General features: G+C 38.0%; 1 protein-coding gene across 2 annotated transcripts in view; it reads left to right on the top strand.

The window, feature by feature from the left end:
* ANXA5 (annexin A5) overlaps positions 1 to 13676 on the top strand; it is a 45860-nt gene extending 32184 nt beyond the window's left edge. For both annotated transcript variants that reach the window (XM_064510652.1, XM_026096117.2), the window contains 9 exons: positions 33 to 146; positions 2624 to 2714; positions 3745 to 3824; positions 4338 to 4394; positions 7848 to 7941; positions 9113 to 9208; positions 9737 to 9795; positions 11833 to 11955; positions 13126 to 13676. In XM_064510652.1, the coding sequence (XP_064366722.1) occupies positions 33 to 146; positions 2624 to 2714; positions 3745 to 3824; positions 4338 to 4394; positions 7848 to 7941; positions 9113 to 9208; positions 9737 to 9795; positions 11833 to 11955; positions 13126 to 13188 (777 nt within the window). In that variant the 3' untranslated portion in view covers positions 13189 to 13676. The remainder of the gene's footprint in view (positions 1 to 32; positions 147 to 2623; positions 2715 to 3744; positions 3825 to 4337; positions 4395 to 7847; positions 7942 to 9112; positions 9209 to 9736; positions 9796 to 11832; positions 11956 to 13125) is intronic.
* Positions 13677 to 13987: the final 311 nt, after the last annotated feature.

Below are 13987 nucleotides of genomic sequence, written 5' to 3'. Positions count from 1 at the left end.
TTCATTGTAGTGCTGTGTTTGTTCTGCATTAGGATCTTGTAGATGACCTGAAATCAGAGCTTACTGGCAAATTTGAAACCTTGATGGTATCTTTGATGAGACCAGCATACATTTTTGATGCTCATGCACTGAAGCATGCCATCAAGGTAAGAGGACCAAGGGAAGGGCATGAATTTATTATATGAAATGTTTGTTGCTCTTGTTTTGTTTTTTTTCAAGTATAAACTTTCTGTTGGTAAGAGGAATGCTAATAGAAGTCTTCTCTCTTTATAATTAGGAATGTTATACTAATGCTTGCTAATATGGTTAATGCTGCGGTTTTGCTTAGTTTCTTATTCACTCTAATAGCTCATTAGCAGTGTATTAGAAATCTAGTCTGTGTAATGTTTTATGTGACATTATTTTAATGAGAAACTACGTAATTTTAAGAGAACTGTCACTGTAGATGTTCATTAAAGTTTTTGTAGCATGGGACTTACTCCTTCTGATTTAGGCATTATGAGTTGATGTGTGTGTGTTGTTATTAAATCCTTTTTGCTGCTAAAGTGCAGTGCTGAAGTTCAGTATGCACTAGGTGTTTTGCTGTGAGTGACATAAGATTCATAGCTATACAGCTGTATGCATGGACTACAAATTAGTTCAAGGCATTTCATTAAAGTATGATGGGTTTTGGCTGTCTCTTGTTGACTATTATTTAAGCTAGAGAGCTTTTTATACCTGATGAAGTACAGTCCAACTTTGAAATTGATGGGTTAGCATGCTTGTGTAAACTCATGTCCAGGACCAAAATTATAAATGGGTTTTATTTTTTTGAATGCATTCTAAAAGCTGCCTGCAGTTATACAAAGGGAAGAATTGATAACCCTGTCAGTGTTACCTTTCTAACGTTTGTCTCTCTAGCTGAAAACATTTGGTGCCTTTTTGGGAAGGACGGGTAAACAGACAATTTATGACCTATATGTTCAGATATCTTATTCAGTGTGTTTTCTTCCATATGTTCCTTCCCACTTTTTCCTCTGTCACATCTGTCTGATATCATCAGCCTGTGGAAATTCAGGAAGTGGATGTCCCTGAATTGTTTGCAGAACCTGTTGATTGATGTAGGGGACATTGAACTTGACATAGTGTCAGCTAGTGCTTGGTTGGGTGACACCTATGCGTAAGGTCTCAAGATCCTTGATGACGACCTAGTTAATATATAGGCTTTAGTCAACTGTGCAAACTAGCGCTCATGAACCCATGACCCAGCAAATAGTACGTCAGACAACAGAAACTTTGAATCCTGGAATTTTCTGTAATGTCTCTATGTAGTGAGAGAAGGGGAGATAGTACCTGACAAAGAAACCAGTAAAAGCTGTGTTGACTAAAAGGAAGAAAAATAATCTCCAAAGTCCTTTTGTTGATTTAAGAGCTGAAGACTGATAGGGAAATGACGGAACAGACGGGTATAGGAGGGAAAATAGAGATAGTGAAACAAGAGTGTTTTTGTTACCGTCCCTTGAAATAAACAGTATTACACACAAGATCATAGAATTTCAGAGAATGTATCTGTGCAGGAAAAGGTGTTGATACTAGCTGCAGTTCAGCTAAGGTGGGTAGCAACAGTAAAGAAGACCTGATAGCACAGATTTCAGCACATGATAACAATCTGGCTAAGAGCATGAAGTCTGTGTTGAAGCTTGTGCTATCTGTTTTCACAACTGCTGCTACTTAGGCTCCCTAGATTACAACTAATGTAGCTGTGCCTGCCTTGTTCACCTGGCATGTTCATGGAACAATCTGTATTTGGTAAAGGATTGCATGTAATCTGGTAGGGTGTTTTGGTTTGTTTTTTTTTGTTTTTTTTTTTTTTTGATATCTTTGTAGGGAATTAGTGTACAGATTTTCTTTATAGGATAAATTTTAAATAACACACCACAGCAAAATATACACAGTATTGTAATTGAGTGTTGCTTTTCTTGAAAGGACTCCTTTGGAAGTGTAAACAGCAAATGCTTATTCTTATAGTTAAAGTAGACTCTGACATGTGAAAACAAGAGATTGCCTTGACTTCTGTAAATTTTATGCTTGCAAAACTGAAAAGTGTCTGTCGCACCTTCTTGTAATTAGTGACTTAAACTATCTGGGTACCTGGATTAGCAATTCTATTGTAAAAAGTCTGTGTTTGCAGTGTGAGAGAGGTTGGATATAAACATAACAGTTCATATAAGGGTAAGGATCATGCCTGGGTGGCTCTATGTTTTTGTGTGTACTAGACAATGAAAGACAGCATATGAACTAGAGCTAAGATGGAAACTGTCATTTTATACATTTGGTTTCCTTGATGTTACTGACTGATAATGAAGAACTGAGGCATACTGGGTGTGCTTGAACAAGGAAAGTGGCATCTGAAGCCCATAGTTGTGAGCCTTAATTAAATGTGGGTTTGGTTTTGAAAGCAATCAATCCAAAACTGGAAGAAAAATCTGATTTCCAATGCTCCCAAAATATAACAGGTAAGAAGAAAACAATTTTTCTCTCTGTGGTCCAGGTTTATAAGCTGATTCTTGCTTGTGATTGTCTAAGGGAATGCTTGTCTTCTTTTTGTTATTCTGTCAACGGATTTATACTTGCCCCCCTCTAGGGAGCAGGAACCAATGAGAAAGTGTTGACTGAAATTCTTGCCTCCAGAACACCTGCGGAAGTGCGGAATATAAAACAGGTTTATCTGCAAGGTGAAGTTCAGTAAAAAATAAACTTCTACGTTCTCCTTTCAATTCTCTCAATATAGTTCTAATGCTTATTTGAAATAAGGCCTACCTGTGAACTGAGAGGTGTTTGCAACAACTGGGATTTTGTTCTGCTGGGTTGGGAAACTTCATACTATAAGAAGCCAGGGTTTGGATTGTAAACTACAATCCTCCTTATTTTGCAGCTCTGACTGGGATGCAAAATTTGGTGTTTTGTGATTTATAGTTAGAATTCCTTCAAATATATTTTTCTTCTACCCATTATTTTCATCTCTTTAACCAGAGGGGGTTTTTAAATAATTGGAAACTGGCACCACATAAAGAAATGGAAGCAATTTTTTTGCTTCCTGCTAAGCACTCTGTTCAAATGCATTTGTGCTAAGGCAAGTACAACTTTTGGTTTGGTTGGCATGTTTCTGGATTTGAGCTGAACCACAGAAATATCCACAGGGGTACAGGTTTTCCCTCTGATTGTGGGGTTGTTTTTTCGTTGTTAGTGTTTTGGGGTTTTTTTCTTTTAAGGCAGTGTTTAATTCAACACATTTCTCTTGTATCTATCCAGCTTTCTGCCACATGAGAAATTCTCATGTCTGAATAAGGTTCAAGACAAAATTTAGGGTCCCCAAGGACAAAGCTTGTCAATGCTATGAAGTTTTGCAAGCAAAATGAGACTTTTCTGGGCTTCCAATCACTGGGCTGCTGTATTTCAGCGTAACAGCAGATTTGTGTGCTATTTAGTTCCTTTAGGAGCTGAACCTCTTTGTGGCACCCTGTATTTTATAATATTTTGAGTAATCAGCTCCTGATATGAGCTTTGAGATGCTATCTTTTTGCCACTTTTACAATAATGTAAGGTTATAAGTGAAGGTGGAGTATGTCTTTGGGTTATTAAAGCTATTTCTGATAAATGATTTCACAAGCTATGAGTCAAATAACCTCTTCGCTTTTCCTTTTTTTTCTCATAAAAGTACTGAGGAAGTGGGTAAGGTGGTGAATAGGTATTGCTCTTTTGCAGAATATGAGGCCAACTTGGAGGATAAGATCACGGGAGAAACATCAGGCCATTTTCAGAGACTGCTGGTGGTCCTGCTGCAGGTCAGTATCTATATGTGCGTGTGTGCATAGGGTAGACACTGAAATGGGCTGCAGAACTCTGCCACTGCTGTGATGTACAACAAACTAACTGAAATTATACATGCTCCTGCTCACTATTTCATTTCTGCTTTCATGTCTGACATTTCTTTCTTACTGTCTTGGGAATCTAGACAGACTTGGTGACAGGCAGGGTTGGTTATGAAACTGAGTAACTTCACTAAACTGATAGGGTCAGTCTGGAACTCTGTTACAGGCCATTTCCACAGCACTGGCCTGAGAAACTTCTGTGATGCACATAGGTATAGCAGGGGGCCTGATGGTTTTGAAGGTAGTGGGAGAACAAAACATTTATTTCATTATGCTGTATGCAAGCAGAAGGGACAAATAAGATTTGTTTTGGAGAAGATACGTGACAGATTGACTTTTCACAGTAACTCTTACAGGCTAAACATAACAGATTAGTTGTTTTTTGATTCAACTATCAGTGTAATAACTTCTACAAATTCTCTTTAGGCAAATAGAGATCCTGATGGCAGAGTTGATGAGGGTCTTGTTGAGCAGGATGCTCAGGTGGGTGAATGATTTTTTTTTTTCTCTAGGGCATTTCTACCCATTGTCTTGCAAAGGGAGTACACAGATGGAGCCCAAAATGTGTGAGAGAAGTTCTTGAGGTTCCTTTTTTTAAAATATACTTTGCTGAATTTTTATATGTTCTGGATGAACAAAGTGGCCGAAGCTGAAACATTGGGATCAAGATTTTGGGCGCTTTCGCATTTTAGTGCAAGCCATGTCCTGTTTTGCTTATTACTTCATGAGGTGCCTAAATGATACAGTGACTAGGTCAGTAGAAGAGAGAGTTATGGATGCTGAGACTTATGAAGCTCAGAGACCCCCTGCTGGAAAACTCAGAGATGTTAAGAGTTTATTCCTTACTATCTGACTTTGGCTTCTTTCTAATTCCAAGACTTACATAGCATGCATCAAATAATAGCTAGAGGAATATTAACACTATTCCGCGAGGGATGCCTCTAGAGATGGTGAAATACTAAAAAGAGAAAATATTCCAAATATTTTGCTTTACTGTAACTATATGACCATCCCAGAATTGCCACCAAAGAGTTTCTAGGAACCTGCCTATTGCCCTTGCTGCATATTTTCCATGGATTTGTCACTGATCATTAAACCTGTGTTCCAGACAGGAAAAGGAATACCAGCAGAAAGCTGGTAGCCTCGATGCAGTCTTTCGTTAGATTGTATTGGCTTCGTTGTTAGTTATAGTAATGGTCGGTATTTCAGCAATTTGATTACAGAGCTTGTTTAATGAATGTTTCCTCTCAGCTATTTTGGATAGCTTTGAGCTAGACATTTTCATTCATAGACTGTCAGCTGAGATGAAAGATAATATATGAATTGCTCAAACAAGGTGAGACGGAGGAAAAGCAGAATACCAGATCAGTAAAACATTCTATTGACAGCAGTGCAAGTTGGAGAGAGATATTGGCAAAACGTATTTTACCAGCGCAGGCCTATCCTTTGTTGTGTAAATCCAGAAAGCATCATTCTCCTGCTATTAAATTTAAAATTTTCAGCCCTTGAAAACCAGAGACTTGAAATTAGCAAAGCAAATGTTGGATCACTAACTAGATTGTCTCATGAAACTGCCAGGCTTGTCTTCTGCTGGGTTTATATAATTGAAGAAAGCTGTTAACCACAGGCCTTAGATAGATTCCTCTTGGCCTCTTTAATAGATGTTAAACTGTATCTAAATTTAGGAGGCACCATACCTATGTGCACAAAATGTCCTGATTTTCTAAATGATCTCTGTGGTTTGTGTACATTTGGCTTAAGCTGGGACCCATACAGGGAAGTGTTCTGTCATGTTTCTCTTAAATGCTGTCTTTACATTCAACACCTAACATAGCTGGAATAGATTCAGATAATTTTCTAATTATTGCCAACTACAGATGGTCAGAATTGAGGTACGTGACAGTGCAAGTGTAAGACCATATTTTTGGCTTCCAAATGTTTGTATCTTGATTGATATGATAATCTGGGAAGGGTATGATACCTTGGAGAGCAATCTTTTTATTTAGTGGAGTTTTTCTTTTTCTTTTTTTTTTTTTTTGTGTGTGTGATCACTAAACATACATTAATTCAAAGTAGTTGGGGAAAAGGCAGCTGAGACAGTACCAATATGCAGAGAAGTTATAAGATTTTTCTGAAAATACTTGAAGGAGAAAATTTAACTTTTTGAAAGCAATTCTGTGAATATCACTTTTTAAATTATGCCACTGAGGTATGTTTTGAGTACTGCACAGTGGCAAGGCATGTGAAAATTTAAAGTAATGCAGCTAATAAGTCTTAGCTATTTTTACAATTATGAACTGTTGTTTCTGGTAACAGTAAGATCAATGTGAATGGCACCTAGCTTATCTGTTTCTAACTCCTTTGTGAATAAATACGTATTGCTGGTTGTAAAACTCTTTACTTGGACAGATTTATCAGATATTTTAACTATCGTTCAACAGTATATATTTTATGAAAGCTACTAAACCACATTGGTGGTTTAGTTTAGATGAAGAACTTGTTCATTTATACATCATGGTGGGAGATCTACTACTTGTCATTAAGAAAACATTTGAAGTAACATGTGAGATCAGGCTTGATGAGCATGCTTCAAATCTAAGATATTATCTCTAAAACTTAACATTTGTAACAGTGCTTTACTCCGGGGGATTTGAAGATAGGGAAATATAACTAGCTGTACAAAATCTGGCCCAAACCTAGATGTTAATGACTGTTAGAACTTGCATAAAGTGCTATTCAAAACTTCCAGTATCACCAAAGAAATGTATTCCAGGAGCTTCTAAATGCTGCGGCGGGACTTCACGTTTGCTACTGAATGGAGAGTGCTAGTATTCAGTCAAAGAATGTAGCAAATTTTTTTGGAAATGTCCCTGCAATGACTAAATAGAGGGCCTTTTCCCAGTCTATTGTGCTTTGTACCATTAATGTTAAAAAGGACCAGCAGTGGCTATACCAAAAGCATTTTGAATAGGATTGTGGGATAAACATGAATAGAAAATTCATAACATTGCATTCATTTTTTAATACAGACAGACAGATGGTCGACAGCATTGCTGTGCCACAGATTTAGTTGTGTGGGTTTTTCTAGAAAATATTTGATTGTCTGAATACAGATTCTAACCTGTTTGCCTGTCCTCTGCTCACTGAAGAGGGAGAGGAAAAAAAGCTATATACTACAAAAAAGGCTATATACTGCAATATATACAAATATTTCTCCTCGTGACGTGTTTAGCACACAATATGGAAAAAGGCTTCTGAGTTTCAGAAAAAGAAGCTCATTTTATTTTCTGATTTTTCTATTGCTTATCCCAATTCTTGGAAGTGTTTCACTTTCCTAAAGGCTGCTTATGGCCAAGGAGCTGTTTGCGTTGAAGAAGGACTTGCCTGAGGAGCAGTGAATGTGCTCTAAAATGATTAAAATTTGCTATCAGTCTGGTTTCGTATGGCTAAGAATTGAACAGTCTAAAAGCCTTTTTCTGAGATCATCTAAATCCATCTGACCCTCCTTTTTGGAAAACTTCCTCCTTGGCCAGCTCAGCGTGGTTCTCCCAGTGATGTGAGTCATCATGTAATAAAGTTCTGCCTGTCTGATTTTAAAGAAAAAAAAAAAAGCAGTATTAGAAATGAAGTTTATCTCCTGTATTATCATAGTTCCAGAAGGCTTCAGACTTAAGAAAGAGGCTTTGTGCACAGTAAATTTTAGGGCCTTAGGCAGTATTATTCATGTAAATGCTTTCACAGTCAATTTAAGATTATATCATTTATTCCTTTCTAAAGTCAGCTCTGTATTTTGAAATTTTATTCCTTTTTTTTTCCTTCTAACTATGGCTTGTTAGTAAATTTAATGCTCCTTAGAGTGAGACAAATGGAGCTTTTCAACAGGGTGTGTGGACACACAACAAATACTGTAGTTTTAATCTCTTGAATTTACAACAGGTCTTGTTTAGGGCCGGGGAGCTGAAATGGGGAACAGATGAAGAAAAGTTCATCACCATCTTGGGAACCCGAAGTGTTTCCCATTTAAGGAGGGGTAGGTAAATATGGTTCAAGTATGACTGAATTACAGCCTAAAATCTCAATGCTGCCCAGCTTGTGATAGGAGCAGTAGAAAAGCTGTTTCTGCTACTGTATTTCTCAAGCCTAGCAACCTTTATTCACCTCTTCCCTCTGCCTAAGAAATTTAATTTTGTTTCCTATAATTTATTTCCTCATAGCAAGAAGCAGTGCCAGTTTGCTGTTTGAAGGAGTGGTGCTCTAGATCTGAGGGACAACTGGAGTGTGTCTTTTTGGATGCTTGTATTCCGCCCCCTCCCCCCGCCCTTTTGAAAGGGGTCATGGCAAAAGAAGTGGTGCTGAGAGTCTGTTAAGAATCACCATCATCTGATGGAGAGCCAGCCCTGAAAAGATCAACCCTTTTATAAGTGCATATTTTATTAGGTGTTAATAAAGAGACAATAAATCCCTCCCCCCCGCAAGTTGCTTATAAGTCTTTTTTACTGAGCTCTTTAGGCAGTTGGAAATAGTGACCAGAAAGTTTTGCTTTGGTTCTCCAGTCTTTCTGTTTTTCCTCTATCTTTGGACTCACTGAATTTTCAAAGTAAATTTGGTTTGTCATTTTTATTGTTTAATTTTTGCATTAAAGTAATCCTAAAGCTTGTTTTGATGCACCGACTATTTACTTAGCACTATAGAAATGCAAGATTTCACAGAGGAGTTGTTAACAGTAGAAAACCTGAGTCTTACAGATACTCATGAACACAGAACTTGAATAGACTGCCAGTAGGACAGTTTGTTTGCACAGAGTTAATCAGATGTAGTAGCCCAGTGTGGGGAAGAGCTTTGTGTGCAAGTGAGGTGGCTGATCCCATTAGATAGTGTCCGTTCTTGTTTTCCATAAAGTGCTGGTGCCAACTGAAATTCAGGCCAGTGATAGCTGCTTCCTGGGAAAAATGCTTGTCATTTCCTACAACTTCCCCTTCTCCTCCTTCTCTCTCCTTCCCACAGCTTCTCATTGAATATGTTGTAGAGTAGCAACCCAGTAGGAAATAGATATTTAAAATAGGGCAGAGGGAAGAGCGAGTGGAAATTAGTATTTGAACAGTGCATAATGAGGTGCAGATGGAATTAACCTATAGTGAGGAGGATGCTGGGAGGAATACTCGCTATACATGTGACTGTATGCACACTTTCTTGTTTTCCAGTGTTTGACAAATACATGACCATTTCTGGCTTTCAAATTGAAGAAACCATTGATCGTGAAACCTCTGGTGATTTGGAGAAGCTGCTTCTGGCAGTTGGTAATTAACAGTCTTAATAGGTCTAAGACTGGCCTTATTTCATATACTCCCCAGCCTCCTTAAACTTCAGCTGTATAAGAAGTGGCTTCAAGACATGCCTCCTTCTCAAGTCATTCACCTGGGATCTATTTTTGTATTTAGAAAATAAGCCTTTACTCTTCCTTTAATAGATACATGAGGGAGGGGAGGTAAACTCCATGCTGTTCGGCCATGTGCACCTGCACCAGGAAGTGAGACAAAATTCTGCCTTTGTTTGTATTCCTTGCAGCTCACTTAATACAATGTCACAGTTGGTTCGTAACCAGTGGTAGAATTTGGCTAGCCAGGTTTCTTTTCTATTAGAAATCCATGGTGCATTTTAAATCCTAGAACCCAAAGAGATGTAGCAGAAGAAGGAGTTAGTAGCTGTAAACTTAATTGTTCAAACCGGAGACAGTGGTCCAGAAAAACACACAGCTACCTTGTCTCGCCAGAAAAAGACTGTCCTGCATTGAATAGCAATCATTAATTTATTTTTTGTCTTTTTAGTGAAATGCATCCGAAGCATTCCTGCCTATTTTGCCGAGACCCTGTATTATTCCATGAAGGTAAATATATGGTTTCTATACATCACTTTTCATCTCCTCCAGCTACAGTTCCTCTCCCTTTCACCTTTTCATCATTCCTTCACTTTTACTGCAAATAGCAACAGGATACTGTATCATAAAGCATATGCAAAAGGTTTTGGGGATTGTAGATCTGGGACAGGCTACAAAGAGTTCATAAGCTTTTCTTCAAGTTCATCATAAGTTTGTCGGACCCTAAATGTTTCATAGGAAACATTGGTTTGAACAGCTGTTCCTGGACTTGGTCTTGCGATGCTGGATAACTTCTGGCTAGATCCACAGAGCACATCAGCTAAATAAAGACTACAGTATCCTTATGTGGTAGATATATTTAGAAAGTAAGGATGACCAAAAGCTAAACTGCAGATTGTGCCATGGCTCTTTCTTTTGGAGATGAGTGTTTAACGACTGAAGTCGGAGTTAGCTTTAAAACACCTTTTAAGGACTATTCATCCCATTTTGAGAAGCAAAGGAAACTTGTCAGAGAAAAAAGAAAAACTTAAACAATTTATAGTGAAGATTTATATTTGAAGATTCCATAGGGGGACCTCGTGGGAACTCTGTCAGCTACACAGCTGTTTCTCTGATGGCTTTGCTTTCTCTTGGATGGGAAGAAATAAGAATGCATACTGTATTTGTAACTCACATTGGCTAATATTAATTCAAATCCTGGGAAAGATAAGGTAGTCTTCTGTTTTCATGCAAGTTCTCAGATTCCCTGAAGACTTCCCCCCTCCATCTCTTGCTGAAAAGCACTGAAATATTTGTCACCAGATGGCTGTGTTGATGAGGTGTCAGCATGAGAATCAATGGAAAGAGGTGAAATAATAGCTTAGTTTTTTAAAAAGCTACTCTACTGTTTTACAGGCATCAAAGTAAAACAAGGTTCAGATGGAAAATTATAAAATACTATATCAGTATGCTGAGCTGTATGAGGAACAATTGCTTTTTTTAAGAATGAATAGAAAACCTCTGGGTTTAGGAGTCTCTTAGATGTCAGTTATGAAGGATCTACTTTCTCTATTTAGTCTATTAGTGAAATCTAATTTTTTTTCTAATAACAACTGTTAAGAGCTTTACATAAGAAAGCTCTCCATCATTTAAAACTTGAGCAGAATTTGACTTTTACCAGCATTTAATGTTTAACAAATTAATTAAATTCTGCTCAGAAACCACTATACGCTTGGCATAATTTTTGAGCAGCTTTAGAACATTTTTTAGATGTAATCCAAGAATATTACACCCATTCTAAGAAGTGAATGACCCTGGAGAATAGGGAGGGCTCTGCAAAGTTCTTTCTTCAGGTGCATTAGCAGAACAGCATGTGGAAATTTGCATTGCTTCAGCTTGCCTGGAGTCTGACTTGTCTGAGCAGGAGGGGTCAGGATGTTAGTCTGGCACTGCTTCCCAGCACAAAAACTCAAACTTCTAAAGCAGTAAAGTCAAACAGAAGAATGGAGCATGTTTGGAAAAGGCTTATTATGAAGCTCACCTTCATAATAAATAGATGGGTAATCTGTGGAATGGTTTGCTCTGCCTGTGTCTGGTTGTACAATAAGTTACATGCTTTCCATTAGTCATTGTTAGGATTTATATACGCACTTCCAGAAGCCACTGTGGTTCATTGAAAAGGGTGATTTACATGTGATTCTAATTGTGGCAATCAGATGCACTACTGTATAATCTTGGAAATAAATAATTTAAAAATTATCTGGGCATTCACAGTTGAAGCTTATGAAGATGAAACATATGAAATAAGAGGTGTGATGATATACCAATTCATAGGAGTCCAAGGCTTAGAGCACTTGGCATGGTCAGCCCTCTGTTCTCCACATTGTGTGAATGTGTTATGATACTGTCTAAATTATTCTCTGTTTTGCAGTAGAAATGTCATGAAGGAGTGTTTTGAGGTGTCATCTGCTTTCTTCTTGCACCCTGATTGTATGTATTTGCTGTTTTGTTACAGCATCTGTCCAGAACAAACTCATATTGTAATATTATTTAAACTTTTCTCTTTAGGGGGCTGGCACTGATGATGAGACCCTGATCAGAGTCATGGTTTCAAGGAGTGAAATTGATCTGCTGGATATTAGACAAGAACTCAGAAAGAATTTTGCAAAATCCTTGCATCAAATGATTCAGGTAAGATGGCTCTTCTGTTCTCAGAGAAAGTAGAAGTAACTGGGATATGTTTTCCACTGTTGTTTATTGAAAGAAGTTTATGCGGTGCGGGGGGGAGCAGATGTGTTTAGAGCTGGTCAACACAGTGTAGTCAGAGCAGTGTTGGTTGGGCTGCAGTAAGATAGTGTCATTGAAGTGGGAGACATTTCCTATGAAAAGCTAAAGATTTCTTTCCAGTGCTCTCTAGGAGAGCAAATGCAGTCATATGAAATCATTATTACTCATGTTTTTCCATTTTAGCCTCTTCATTTCTTTTTTCTTGCCTGGATTCCTTCTAATTTTCAGTGCTTTGGAGAGGGTGCTGGTGCCAGAGGAAATAGCTTTGGGGTTGGGAGTTTATATTATCATGAGGTTGTAGTTTCAACTTCAGATTGATATGTGGAACTTTTTGTGCCATTTCAAAAGGGGGGAAAAATAACTGCAGAATCATTATCTGAATCATAATCTCCTCTGAGTGGATGGGAAGGAGCAGGAAGGGAAAGAGCCAGCAGGAAATCCAGAGCCAGCTGTTGCAGGATTGTTATGTATTTGCTGTAAAGTTGAAGCCAAAATACTTTCGCCTTAGGAATTTTTTCAGGGATTTTATTTCTTTTTATTTTAGTGAGTTTTTGTGGCACTGCTCTTTGCCCTATTCTGTTCTTATTCCTTACTTGATGCTCTCGCAATTCTTCTGTGTTGCATTGCTTTTAACACTGTCAATCAGGCCCAGACAGCAGTCCCCTGGAGTTTGTGGCAGAGCTTCCCATTAAGTCTAGGGAGCAGGGTGGGGCCCTTTCTAAGTGATAGCAGATGCACTTTGAATATTTAAAGGCTGTTGCTTTTGGTGTTGCTTTGGGCTTCTCCTTTGGTCTCTCTCACTTGCAGATAAATGCTTTGTAATATGCAATAGGTAGTAAAGTGAGTTTAAAGCTTTCAGAAGCTTTTAGTGTTTCTGAAAGTCTGTCTGTGTAAATATAACTCTTAATATAAGAGGGAGAGAATTTCCTTGCGTCATTCCTGAGTGGAGAGTCATCCAAGTGGATTTCTTGTGGGCAGGACATGTGTGTAATCTGTTGGAGTCCTCCTTGGCTGCTGCTTTTCTTTGCATTTCTGTGGTTGTGACTCATGGTGATTGGTCTGTTATATTAACAGAAAGATACGTCTGGGGACTACAGGAAAGCACTCCTGCTCCTCTGTGGTGGAGATGATGAGTAATGCTGGCAGTGACATGAAGGATTTGTACTCTAGCTTTGCAGTCCTTTAGTTAGCACGTCTAGCTAAGATTTTGTATGTTAATGCTTTATGGCTGTTTGAATTTATACTCTTATCGCACTTGTTTAAAAGCAAGCATATTGTTGTCCAACTGATAGCCAGTCCCTTCTCCTCCTGACATCCCAACTTCCAGGAATTTCAAGTGCCTTCTGTGAGTACGTGGGTGTTCTCCTCATGGAAGATGAGTACTGAGCACAGAACTTGGTTCTTTGCAAGTGTTTTGCTGACATAGGAAAAAATAATCATGCATTTCGCTAATAATTTAAAAATGTTTTGCTTTTATTCCTTACATTTCCATTGAATGTTAAACTAGCTCTAACATTGTGAATGAAGAAAATATATCCTTTGTATGTAATATTTGAATGAATTTGCTAAACATAATACAAGCAGTCATTGGAAATCTAAAGGACCAATAAATTTTTTCCCTCTCAGCACAATTGTCTGTGGTCTTTAATGGGTAAAAATCCATTTTCCCTCCCCAGGTCATATGATTCCATCACTTCAAACAGTTGGTGTATTTTTCCTACTACTTCATAGGTTTATAAGTATATAGGATATTTTCTAGCCACATGTCATTATGTCTTGTCTGGTAGTGAGCTATATATTGGTGTTGCACTAATGTTGCTATTTCAAATAGTTGGGATACCGGTATCTACAGGGCATTGCATTCCTGTTTTGTGCTGCTTGCTTGCGCTCTCTCTCTCTTTGTTTTTTTTTTCTTTTTTTCTTTTTTTCCTCCTCC

Source organism: Dromaius novaehollandiae, chromosome 4 (assembly GCF_036370855.1).
Source record: "Dromaius novaehollandiae isolate bDroNov1 chromosome 4, bDroNov1.hap1, whole genome shotgun sequence".
Lineage (NCBI taxonomy): Eukaryota > Metazoa > Chordata > Aves > Casuariiformes > Dromaiidae > Dromaius > Dromaius novaehollandiae.
This window is presented reverse-complemented; position numbering and strand designations above follow the sequence as displayed.